The sequence below is a fragment of the Cottoperca gobio genome, chromosome 10, assembly GCF_900634415.1.
Source record: "Cottoperca gobio chromosome 10, fCotGob3.1, whole genome shotgun sequence".
Taxonomy (NCBI): domain Eukaryota; kingdom Metazoa; phylum Chordata; class Actinopteri; order Perciformes; family Bovichtidae; genus Cottoperca; species Cottoperca gobio.
The window spans coordinates 5,490,528-5,503,247 of NC_041364.1; the positions used below are offsets into that span (position 1 = coordinate 5,490,528).

Here is a 12,720-nt window from a genome sequence, read left to right on the forward strand (position 1 = left end):
AAAGTTATATCTTTTTCCAGCAACATGCAGGTATTCTGATTTGGAGTTATTAGTCAGTTTTATAAATTAGTTTTGTTGTCTTGATCTTAAAAGAAATACTTTAGGGCATCACAAAATTAAACATCTAAAAAATGAAAATTCATGTTTCACAAAAATATCAACGATTTCACCAAATTGCATTTCTTAGATTAAAATGACTGTCAAACATTATTTACAGATCTTTCAACATTCACTGATTTACTGAAGGAATGTTGTAATTGTTATCAATGATTGACCTCACTGCTCCTCGTCTCTGCTGTCTCTCTCACTGTCCCCTCTTCTTCTTCATCTTCTTCATCTTCTTCTTCTCTCTTCTTCGGAGGAAAGGAGGCGGCTTCGGGGAGCAGCAGGAGAGAAGGAGGCGCAGGAGGAGGCGGAGGAGGAGAAGGGGGGGGAGAGGGCAAGGAGGAGAAGGAGGAGGGAGAGGAGGGGAGGAGGAGGGGAGGAGAGGGGAGAGAAGAGGAGAGGAGAAGGAGGAGGAGCGGAGGAACGGCGGCGGAGAAGAAGGAGGGAGAGGAGGAGGGAAGAGAGAAGGGGGAGGAGAGGAGAGGGGAGAGGGGAGGCAAGGGGAGGGCGGGAAGGGAGAGAGGAGGAGAGGAGGAGGAGGGGGTGGGGGAGGATAAGAGGAGAAGGGGGGGTGAGAAGGAGGAGAGGAGGAGGGAAGGGGAGAAGGGGAGAAGGAGCGGGAGGGGAGGAGAGAAGGAGAAGGAGGAGGAGGGAGGAGGATGGAGAGGAGAAGGGAGGAGAGGAGGGAGGAGGAGAAGAGGAGAGAAGGAAAGGAGGAGAGAGGGAGGAGAAAGGAGCGGAAGCGGAGGAAGAGGAGGAGAGGGGAGAAGGAGGAGAAAGGCGGAGGAGGGAGGGGAGGTAGGAGGAGGAGGAGAAGGGGGAGAAGAAGGGGAGACGGGCGGAGCAGGTGGGGGAGGAGCAGGGGGAGGAGGCGAAGGAGGAGGAAGGAGGAGGAGGAGGAGAGGAGAAGGAAGAGGGGGGGAAGAGAGGAGGAGGAGGAGGAGAAGGGGGAGGGAGGAGGCGGCAGAAGGAGGAGGAGGAAGGAAGACGGAGAGGAAGAGGCAGGGAGCGGGGGGAGGAGGGAGGGCCGGAGGACAGAGCGGCGCGAGCAGTCGAAAGAGGAGGATCGGAGGAGGGGGGCGGAGGCGGATGGGAGAAGGAGCGGAGCGAGGCGAGGGGCGGAGCGGGGGGTTTGCGGAGCAGCGGCGGAGGAGATTCGCAGGCGAGGAGGGGGGCGAAGAGGAGGAGACGGAGGGAGAAGGGAGGAGCAGGCGGCGGCGGACCAGACCGCAGAAGACGGTTGGAGCCCCATGCTGCCCTTCTTCATTTTCCTTCTCTTCCCATCTATCTTCTTTTCGCTCTTCTTCTTCTTCTTCTTCTTCTCTTCTTCTTCTTCTTCTTCTTCTTCTTCTTCTTCTTCTTCTTCTTCTTCTTCTTCTCCCCTCTTGTCCTCCTTCCCTCCAAACAGCATCACCCCCCTCCCATTTCCATCTCCCTCCCATAGACTTCTCATGTATGCATCTGCAGAAAGAAGGCCATGGTGAGTAGTTTCATATCTACCCGCCCCTCCACCAGCCTACGTCTCCTCCCTTAGATCCTCTCCCGTCGTTGGTTGTTTGCTTGGACAGCGTGCTGGCAACTTTATTAATATTTTCACACATTTCAAAATGTGCTTGTGTGATACTGACCCTGCATGTGAAGAACTCTTCTAACACAGCTGGTGGACTCTTCTTCTTCCTCATCTTTGCTCTTCCCGCTGGAGCGTCACTGGACGGACTTCCTCTCTGAAACTCTTTCCCCTGACTCTGCTTCTCTGTTTCTCACCTCTGTGTCGTTATCGCCGTGATCCCTCCTCTGCTCTTTCCGCCCCCTTTTTCCCCCTTGACTCAGCTCATTAGCATATCGACTCTGCTGGGTATTGAAGAACTCAACAGCCTCCTCCCAGGCAGCTTTTCTTTTGCATTTGTACCTCACGTGTTATACTCTTGTTAGTATCACGTTAATTATCCCTCCTCTCCTGACCTCCGTTGACTTGCTCTGACTCACTCCTCTCTTTGTTTCTGTCCTCTTCTCTCCAGACCCCGTCCCAGCTTTCAAATCCTGGCAGGACGACAGTGAGAGCGGAGAAGCGCAGCTCTCCCCGCTGGCCGGTCGCATGATTCGTCTCCCCCCGCTGCTCCTCGAGGAGGATGGCGAGGAGGACGAGGAGGAAGGAGGGCAGGAAGCCTCCCCCTCCTCTTCCTGCTCCCACCCTCACCTCCTGGCGCGACGCTTTCTCGATTTCGGAGCGCACGGTGCGCAGCGATTTCTCCAGCAGGACCCAGACGCCACCTCTCCCACCAAAGCACAGAGGTATGATGAGGCGCGGCCATCCAGCGGCAGCTTGCACACTACTAGGTATGGGACGATATGAAAATATCGTGTCATGATTATACTGCTCAAAATAATTGTGATTCCCGATAATCATCAAAATATGCTGATATAACTCTTTTAGTCAATCAAATAATCTTAAATAAGGTAATCGGGCCCCCCGTATAAATAAAGGATAAATACTTTTAATTACATTTTATAACACATAATATTGTTTGCTCTTTATTACATGGTAATTCCTGTATTTAAAAACATAATAATAATCTGTAATCACAGCTACAGTCATGTTCTTTGCTCCACAGAAATGTGTGGATCATGTTTCATTTCTTGGCGCTTCAATGATCTTTATGTTTCCTCTGTCACTGCAGGCCACGGCGAGCGTCGTTTGGCTCCAAAGAGGCGATGAGAGGAGGAGATTCAGTGACCCACCAACTCACCAAGAAGCTTCAGCACCTGAAGAAGAAAATTAAGCAGTTTGAAGAGCAATTTGAGAAGGAGAGGAACTATAAGGTAAAACAAATAAACAACTCAAATGAAGTTATTGTACTGATTGTTTGTAGTATTGAGAAGTATAACGGCTCAACTATTTTCTTTTTAAGTGCTAATCAACGTAAAAAATAACAAACTCAAACGCCAGAGCTGCATTCACATGCTCCTCAGATGGTCTCATCAACAAGAGTTGGGAAGTCTTTCTTCCGACTTTGGTGTGTTCATGAACTTTTAAGTCGTATTGTGAAAACAACATGTTTACAACAGCGTTGTGTTGTTTTGTATTGCTCAGAGCGTTTAAACAACACGTTGCTGTTATCCAGTTCCCAATTGAGGAGTTGTTCACATGAATTTTCCCAATAGGGAACTAATTTTTCGAATTATTCCAACACCACAGGAATGCAGTACGAATGCCCTATCTCACAATGCTAACGAAAGTGAAACATGATGTGTGTATCCGACCCGTGATTCAGATCTGTTTCAACATTTAATAGGTTCTTCTTCGGCCCATGCTTCACCCTCCCAACAAGTTTCATGAACATCAGGCCAGTAGTTTTTCTGTAATCCTGCTGACAGACAGACAAACAAACTGAACTGAACACATAACCTCCATGTTGGAGTGAATAATCAACCAACAATCCTGCACACTGTCAATCACATGTACTCACTTTATTCACAACATTACAGTCCTTAGATCTTCATCCTCCAACTCGCTCTGACTCCTGTCTGTCTCTCCCCATCTCTTTCCTCCTCTCTTCATACACACACTTTACCCGTTGAAGGTCAGGTGACTTAAATGTTGTGAATAAATAAAGTACAAGATGAATTTTTAAGACTTAGTGTAAGTTCCTGTATGTAGATTCTGCACCTTTTCAGTGAAACACTAACTGTCGCTCCGTCTTCTCTCTGCAGCCCTCACATGGAGACAAGGCAGCTAACCCCAAAGTCCTCAAATGGATGACCGACCTCACAAAGATCCGCCGGCAGATTAAAGGTAGAACCACTCGCTCTTCTTCCTGTGAGTGTGCATGTGTGTGTGTGTGTGTGTGTGTGTGTGTGTGTGTGTGTGTGTGTGTGTGTGTGTGTGTGTGTGTGTGTTGGGGTTAGAGTGTCTGTGTGCCATCCTGTTCAATGCTGGACAGCTTGACCCTTCCCACTCCTAACCTTTGACCTTTGTAACAACATCGCATGTATGCTGGTCTAACACACACACACACACACACACACACACACACACACACATACACACACACACACACGTATACGGACATGCCAGGTGTTGACGTGGCTCTCACATGCGTAGCTCCCACCCTCCAGTGTGCCGGTGCGTCCTTGTGAACCCACATTCATTACCTCTACAGTGAATTCAGCGAGGTGAAACGGTGGATAAGACTTTAACTTGTACGTAAACGGACGCATAATATTTGTAAATGAGGGATCTTGTTAGTTTTTTTTATCTACTTTTTGATCAGAGTTAAGGCTGCAGATAGTTTTGTATAGTATCTTATAACTTTGACGTGTCTCTTGTGCATCGTTTCACCAAACTGAACAAACCCCATGACACTCGTCCACCCTCTCTCTGTGAGGTGACGGCTCTCCTTGTCGAGAACGCAGTGGGCGAAACATTTCTCTCTCTGTTTCAAATCAAAATTGAAAACAACAATAACGCGAGCACCCGCTCTCCACTTTCCTCCCTCCTCCTCCTATCGCCCGACCGATTGATTGATTGATTGACTGATTGACTGATCGGCCAACCAGGACGCCAGCACCACCTTTTACCCAGAAGCACGCTGAGGCACCAGGCTTTGCTCCATTCATACAGACGCCACCATGCTCCCTCCTCCCCTTCCTCCTCCTCCTCCTCTATCTGCTCACCTCCCCATCACACACTCACCCCCCCGCTCCACCCCTACTCAGGCCTGAGCTCTAGACCGTATCACCTCAGTAAGTACCAACCCCTCAGTAAGTAGACATTACATACACTACTGACAGCCACAATGAGGCGGCATTGTGAGAGCATCTTGTTTTTTTTGTTTCGGTGTATTTCCTGTTGAAACCGCATGTTGGGACGAGACAGCTAGAGGCGTCTCTCAAAAGTGTGACGTAACGTGAGGAAGAAGTGTGTGTGTGTGTATGAATAAATAAATGTATGTTTCATCGCGATGTCAACTTGCGTGATAAACACATCATCGCGGGGAAACTGCACTTTAAAATGCAGCTCTTTGTTGGAGCCTTTTGTTCATTTTATTCCCTAAAGTTGGAAATAATTTCCTTTCAGTTTCTTTTTTTTTTTTTTATTAAACAAGACATTTGTTGTATTTTAGAAATATGAAAGCAGCAGAACTGAGTCCACTTTAATATCTGTTTATTTGTCATTCGTTATTGCGATACTCAACCATGTTATTGCATATCTCCCTGGTATCCTGCAGCCCTTATGTTTAGGTATTGTCTATTTGCTGATTTAAAAAGTCTGTTTTTTTATTTTGACTAAAGCTGTAGTCTACTTCATACTGCAGACATTATTTCACAGAAGGGAAAAGTGCGCAAGGAACACAATAACAAATCTATATTCTCTGTTATCAATCTTAGAATAACAATGATATCTACTGTATGCACTGTTTTTACAAGGAAACAATTTAAGTACAATCATGTTTTTTTGCAAACCATAACTATGTATGCGCCCAGGGCAAGTTGATACACTGGAATACGATCATTGCAATGTAAGGTTGCCGCTTTATCTCGATAATACCCAGCAGGCAGCAGGAAGTCTCGTCTGTAACCATCAGAGTGACTCGGGGCGGGGGGTTTTATAGTCATACGCTGTTAGAGACATGTTGAGGAAACGTTTTGTGCTTGTTGTGTTTGGGGTTTGACTGGGTGCGCTGTTTGTGTGTTCTTGTCGGAGCATGTTTGTCTTTCTCCTCATTCTGTAACTGGCTGATTTTAACCGCCGCAGCTGTCTGTCAGACACCTGCATGTCTGATCGTCCAGTGAAAAACATTTCATGTGCCCTCTGAAGACCTTTCTACAAGCACTTTTCTTGTCCTGGTTCTTTCTTCCGTACTTTACGCTCTCTACCTCCTCCCCTTTTTGATTCTCTCCTTCAACTCTTTCCTCATCTCTGTATTCCTCCTTCCGCAGATGCCAAACACCGCGCAGAGAGCGAGCTCGGCCCCCTGACTCGTCCTCGGAGCAACACCTTACCCAAGAGCTTCGGCTCCACGCTGGACCAAGGCGCTTACGATGCAGAGGTCAAGGATCAGCATCCCACCAGGGAGGAAACACTGGAGCTGATCCAGCACAGGGTCAAAGGGAAGAAGCAGGAGGACGGCTGGCCTGATGACATCAAGGTAAGCAGCAGATATGTTTATCAAGGTACCGATCAACCCTTGTTGATGAACCATAGGTGTGACATAATGAGTATTTCTGCCCTGCATCCATGAACAGGACAAGCGTTTTAGAGAATAGAAAGATGCTTAGAAAAGCTTCATTGTCCATTACATTACATGAAATGGAAATGTCCTTCGGCATTATGGCGGCACAGTATAAAACAGACTATAAGAATATATAAAACACAGTAAGGGGCAGCTAAAATACATAAAATGACATCGAAACAGACGAGCCAGGTGCCCCAGGTCAGCACTCGCAAATGCAAGTACAATAGGCGATAGACTCCTTTCCCATTGCCAGCAGACAGTATGCTGCTGTAACGTTCAATGTCACAGCAAAGTGAACAGTAGAAAGCAGTTACAGTGGTTACAGCAAGAAAAGAAAACACCTTGTTGGATTATTCCGTACAGGATCAAACTTGGACTTCTGGTATAAAGCATGTAAACATCATAGCAACATGTATGTATCACATGTCAGTTCTCAGCTCAGTGATGCAACATTACATCAGTACATGCCACTTGCACAAGACGTCACGATAAAAAATGTTTACATCAGCATCCCATGAGCACCTGTGTCCCGTCTCTGTAGAAGATGACCAAGGAGCAGTTGTCCTGCGAGAAGACGGTCCTTCAGAAGAACCTGTTGCACTATGAGGGCCTGCACGGTCGACCAGTAAGTTACCAAACGTCCTAAATCCTGTGAAGCTGTGTTACAACACCTGCTTTAACCATTGTTCCTCTCTCTCTCTCTCTCTCTCTCTCTCAGGTGACCAGAGAGGAGCGTCTGGTGGTGAAGCCTCTCTACGATCGCTACAGATTGGTCAAACAGATGCTCACCAGAGTCAGCATCACACCCATCACAGTACGTACACATAAACACAACATTCTTTTATTAAGTACATCTCGCTAAGAGTACTGATGCAACTTTCAAACAATATAAGTAAACATAAAATAGTAACTCACGTGTCTTTGTTAATGTATATTAAACTAGTGCACACACACACACACACACACACTTCTTGTGCATTAACCTCCCTTCTCTCCTCCAGGTGTCCCCTTCCAGTAAGAGGCGAAGTCAGACCCTCCAGCCAATCATTGAGGGGGAAACCGCTCACTTCTGGGAGGAGATCAAAGAGGAGGAGGAGGACGAGCGGAAAGAAAGAGAGGAAGGAGAAGAAGAAGACCAGAGGGAGGAGGAGAAGGAGGAGGAGGAGGAAGAAGAGGATGAGGAGGAGGAAGGAGAGAGCAGCGGTGGGGAGATGCAGAGCTCTGAGGTCATCATGGCCGTCGACCTTGTGACCTCGTCTGAGGGATCAATGACGAGGAGCCAGAACCAGCCCGACAGGCAGAGCGATTGTTCAATTCGAGGCAAGATGGAGGAGGGGTCGGGGAAGCTGGCGCTGGACCTGCGGCTGTCCAGCTCCAACGCCTCGTCCATGTAAGCACACACACACACACACACACACACACACACACACACACACACACACACACACACACACACACCTCTTATCTTCTTCATCAGCTCAGGTTTGTACATCCAGGTCTCTTACCTGGACATGATCCTGACGGCTGATCTCTCACTGCGACATGTTTGAAGTATTTTTATCCTTCAGGTCAACACTTTAACTTGAGTTGTAGTTTTAATGTCAGCAGCAGGTGTAACTACGTTCTCGTGTATCTCATCATCCCGCAGGCCAGAGCTGCTGGAACAGCTGTGGAAGGCCAGAGCAGAGAAGAAGAAGCTGAGGAAGACCATCCGGGAGTTTGAGGAAGATTTTTATCAGCATAATGGAAGGTAGGTGGAAGACAGTCGGGATAATGAATTCAGATAGTTAGTCGTCTCCTGAAAATTAATTTTTAAATGGTGGACACACAAGATACATGTTGCATAATGTTTTATGTTCTGTATTGAAGAAAGTCGACTGAAATCTGCTGACCAGGACGGCTCTTTTATTACGTTCAATCAACATTCGAATGCTGCGCATTTTGCAGCCTGTCACAATCTGTGTGAAGGGAAAAGTTGATCAGGCAGAAAGGGAAACGTCGACTACTGTGGTCGAAAGCGTCACAGAGTTTGTCGTAGAACAAGACAAAGTCTGCCGGGGCTTCGCACGGCCTCCTAGTTGCAGGGTCGGGTGTCTTCCACTATTGGGACATTATTCAGCTATCGTGTAGTCTGACCTCATGGTGTCTGGAGAGAGCTGATGAATGTTCAGTAAAAGGGCTTTGGGTCATGTGTCATGTCGAGGTCTTACTCTCCTCCGTCTCCTCCTCTGCTGTAGAAACGTTCAGAAGGAGGACCGGGTGCCGAGGCTGGAGGAGTACAGGGAGTACAAGAGGATCAAGGCTAAACTTCGCCTGCTGGAAGTTCTCATCAGCAAACAGGATTCCTCCAAATCCATCTAGACCCGCCTCCCCGCTGTCACCACACACATCAGCTCTGCTGCGAGCGAGGACCCGCCCAGGACGCCATCACACCGGGGGGGGGGGGGGGGGACGGGTTCAACAAACGCATCACATGACTTCCCAGGAATCAGGACACGCAGACTTCACGACCTCCACCTGGTGTGCTGCATTTATGTCATGGAGTAAACCTAAGTAGAGTGACTTGCTGGTTCAGAGTTACAGGACAACATGTCATTATTTAACCTCAGGAACATTTTGAGGGATTTAACCTGCGTTTTAATGACAGCAGCCAAAGTTAAGTTTTGGTTCTTGGGCCTGAGTTTCTGGTAGTACTTTGCAATACCGTAGCAACTTGTAACATCTGACGTCTTCAGGACAGCAGCTGTGCGTTCATTCAGACTGCAACCAACATCTGGTTGTTGCTCGTGTTGGGGGTTAGGGACGGGAGTTTCTTACTGACCAGTAATTGTAATTAATAAGCAGTAAATTAAAAGAACATGATGAATGTATAAAAACTACATCTCATATCGTTTTTAATACTTAATCGGCCAAATTTGCCAAATCTTTGTGGTGGAAAAGTAAAGACTCAATGTGCTAAAAGAACTTTTAGCTTCTTTTTGTTTTTTGTTTTTGTTCCTGGAACAATTTTTGCTGAAAAGTGTGAGCGTGAGTTGAAAAATCTTTGAGCAAGTTTTAAGCATTTGATCACTTAAATCATTGTATTTGTTAAATGATTATTTATATATGTGACTGTAGGTAGTTTCTTGGTTGGGGATTTCAGAATGTGGAGATATAAACTCTTGACTTTAATTGACCACTTTTAAAAGGTGACGTGCATTTTCTTTTGCAACGATTCTTTTCTGTGACATGAATGCAGCACCGGTTAAACTTAAAATCACTCTCGTCAGCCACGACGGATCCTCCGCTGCCTCGTCCGACTGCGTTTCATCTAAAGCACGGCCGCAGTTTGGAAACAAGAAGAAGGAATCCTCATCGCTGTTTCTCTACATCCCCGACGTGACTCGAGACTCGTCTTCTGAGAGGGAAAAAAACATTTAGACTTTTTAATTTCAGGAACTTTCTTTTTCTTTTTCGCTGAGGAATCTTATCGGACAGCTCGAGGACTGGCATTTCAGACGCTCTTCACTCAAGACACTCAATCTTTCCTCCTTCGCCTTCCTTCAGGGAGTCACGGTTTCTTTAAGCGACCCTCCTTGGCGCCAGGCGATGAGTTCTTTTATTGTCAGTAAAACTTACTTTAACATCCTGGATGCTTCACACCTTCTGACGGATTTTTAAATTCATTCACATGTTTAGAAACAAGTTTGTGCGTGTATTCTTGTTAAAAAAAAAAAGAAGAGAAAAGTGTGTACATACATGTTTGTGAGACACGAATGAAAAAGAATGTGTGGTATTCTAAGGGAAAATCGAAAAAAGCAAATTGTATTAACTCCCAGAGTGACCTTGGAGCTGATTGTGAGAGACTGAATTTCCTTTTATTTCTATTATTCAGCGTTTTTTGTTCTATTTTGGCAATATTTGTCAGTAAGATCACACAACTTCGTTTCTCACGAGCCTCTTGGGGAAAAGAAACTCTGCTTTTAAGTCGTCTAAAGCTCAATCTTCTGAGTTTTTAAATCATATACTTGTGATTTTTATATTTCTGATGGCACTTAAAGCAGCATTAAACTAAAGATGCTCACAGGAAACAGTCAGATTAGGACATTTAATGGTTGTTGCAGAAATCATCTGGAAAGTTCTGCACTAGTGACTTTTCTTTGTTTTTCCTCGTCTCTTCACTTGTTCAGTTTGCTGCATGGCGATGTGGCAGGTCCTGAGGGATTATGGGTAATAAATGCTGAGGAGAGAAGCCAGTATCTGGTCCACGCTGCTGCAGTTTCTCTGAAACCAAAAGCATGTTGGCTACAGGAAGTGGCGGTCTGACGGAGAGTCTCCCAAATATCAGTCAGCAGTTGCTGTGCAGCTCAAGTGACCCTCACTGATTGGTCTCTGGCGGTGCTGGTTTGGATAAAGTTCGCTTGTAGCTGTGTTGTTTCTCTAAGGAGCAAACTCTGCCAGCACACTGTCTGTCTGGTTAACTGAGATTTTCTCCCTACTGGTGAGTCAGTGCTGAGGGTCGGATTAGCACGTTAGCACGTTAGCATGGTGCTGAGGAAGGGAAGATGTTTCAATCCTCGGCTGCGTTTCTCTTCGGTCCCGGTGAAGTTTCATTTCCTGCTGGCAGGTGAAATGAGGGCAGGTGAGGAGGAGAAAGCTTGTCCTCCTCACTTTTCTTCTTCGTAGAGGCCATGCTGTCTTATCAGACAGACGTCATGATGTCACAGTGTGATTTGAAATGCGGGACGAAGAAATTTCCAACTATCGCTAAACTTCTGGCTTTAGCTGGCGAGTTAGTAAAGCGGCTGTTTCGGCAGATGGAGTTCTATTATCAGAACCTCTTCGGCTCGTTGTTTGTGAGGATGTTTAAGGCCGATAAGACATAGTAGTGCTTTCCTTTGCTGAATTAATGTACATGTACCTGCCTGAAACTAAGTTGACTGCAGTCTTTTGTCTGCCAGTGGACGGCAGACGTGATGGTTTGGAATCTAAGTTTGGAATGAGTGGAGTTTAGTGTTTGAGTGCGCGTGAAGGACACGAGGAGGGCGCGGCGTGTTCGTCAGGACGGTAAAGTTTGTAGGGTTGATGTAAAAAGATGTTATTTGCACAGCATTCACAGAATGCAGCCCTTTTTTGTGTTTTTTCATTTGTTATTTCTAAAAATGAAGCACTACTTCTATACAAATATAAATATATACTGTACATAGACAAATTAAAAATTAAAAAAACACCCGAAGGAATGAATGTCAGAAATGTTTAAATTATTTCAAACATTATGTTTGGCCCCCTTTGGTTCATTATATTTGTGATGCCCTAAGAATGTGTTTTTTATTATTATAAATATTGCTATTACTATCATATCCATTATTTTGTGTGATAATGACAATAATAATCCTTTTGTATCTACTCACAAACTGTAAAACCAGCTGTAGAAGTTAGTCTGGCACTGTGTGTGGCTAATCAACCCTGAACCTGCTCCGTTTCCTCACTTATTTTTGTCGCTCTGTGTAATATAAGCTAATATAGAAGTAGTACTGTAGTGAGCTTGCATGGCAAAAGAGAACATAATAGTATGAATAACATGATGTATTGTTTATATTATTTGTGCCATGAAGAAGCAGCAATAATAAAAGTTTGCGTGGAGGTTTTACAGTATCGGGTCATGGGTAATGATGTGTGGGATCGACTTTGTGTGTGAATATTTGTGGTTCAACACTTTATTTTTTGACACGCACGCACACACACACACACACACACTGCTTAAACGGTTTGTTTTTACCACTGTTGTCAGCATAATGTTCATGTTGGCGCTGCTGAAAAACCAAAATAAGAATAACATAACACGAGGGAGTGAAAAGCCAATGACAGAAAAACATTCCAGTTTTTAATCATCGTTCAAAAAGTGGAAACAACCCATCGTCGATCTCTGAAGGGCTTTTCTTTTACTTTGTTTCTTTTACTTTGTCTAACAAAGGTGAGCAGTTGATTTGTTTGGCGCCTCCGTTTCTTAAAATCGACTTTGTTTGACATTGTGCCTGCAACAGAGTGGTAAAACTGTAAACGTATTCTGTCTCTCGTCAGTGTACAGTCTGTTCCATCTTACCCATCTGACATGCATGGTTGTTTCACACACCGGGAACCAACAGCAGAAGTTTCTGTCAAAGATGTCTCGCAGGTCAACGCTCCTCTTGGAAATGTCCAACACATGATCAGTTTTTTGGTCAAAACGGCAACAGACGAGATAAAATATATATTTAACAAGTCAAGAGGCAAGAGAGTCTTTAAATCTTTAAAATTTAAAGGAGAAATAGTTGTGTTGCTTTCAGGTGTGATCAAAAAAAGTTAGAAATCCGATACTTCATGACATCTTTGATACTGAATTTCCCTGTGAACTCCTTTT

General features: G+C 45.3%; 1 protein-coding gene across 8 annotated transcripts in view; it reads left to right on the top strand.

The window, feature by feature from the left end:
* fam13b (family with sequence similarity 13 member B) overlaps window positions 1-12,553 on the top strand; it is a 64,825-nt gene extending 52,272 nt beyond the window's left edge. For 2 of the 8 annotated variants that reach the window (XM_029442279.1, XM_029442278.1), the window contains exons 14-25: window positions 1,514-1,585; window positions 2,124-2,442; window positions 2,784-2,925; window positions 3,399-3,449; window positions 3,817-3,898; window positions 4,663-4,848; window positions 6,046-6,254; window positions 6,883-6,966; window positions 7,060-7,155; window positions 7,343-7,731; window positions 7,990-8,091; window positions 8,579-12,553. In XM_029442279.1, the coding sequence (XP_029298139.1) occupies window positions 1,514-1,585; window positions 2,124-2,442; window positions 2,784-2,925; window positions 3,399-3,449; window positions 3,817-3,898; window positions 4,663-4,848; window positions 6,046-6,254; window positions 6,883-6,966; window positions 7,060-7,155; window positions 7,343-7,731; window positions 7,990-8,091; window positions 8,579-8,702 (1,856 nt within the window). In that variant the 3' untranslated portion in view covers window positions 8,703-12,553. The remainder of the gene's footprint in view (window positions 1-1,513; window positions 1,586-2,123; window positions 2,443-2,783; window positions 2,926-3,398; window positions 3,450-3,816; window positions 3,899-4,662; window positions 4,849-6,045; window positions 6,255-6,882; window positions 6,967-7,059; window positions 7,156-7,342; window positions 7,732-7,989; window positions 8,092-8,578) is intronic. The other 6 variants (XM_029442280.1, XM_029442285.1, XM_029442282.1 and 3 more) reach the window with 6 other exon arrangements.
* Window positions 12,554-12,720: the final 167 nt, after the last annotated feature.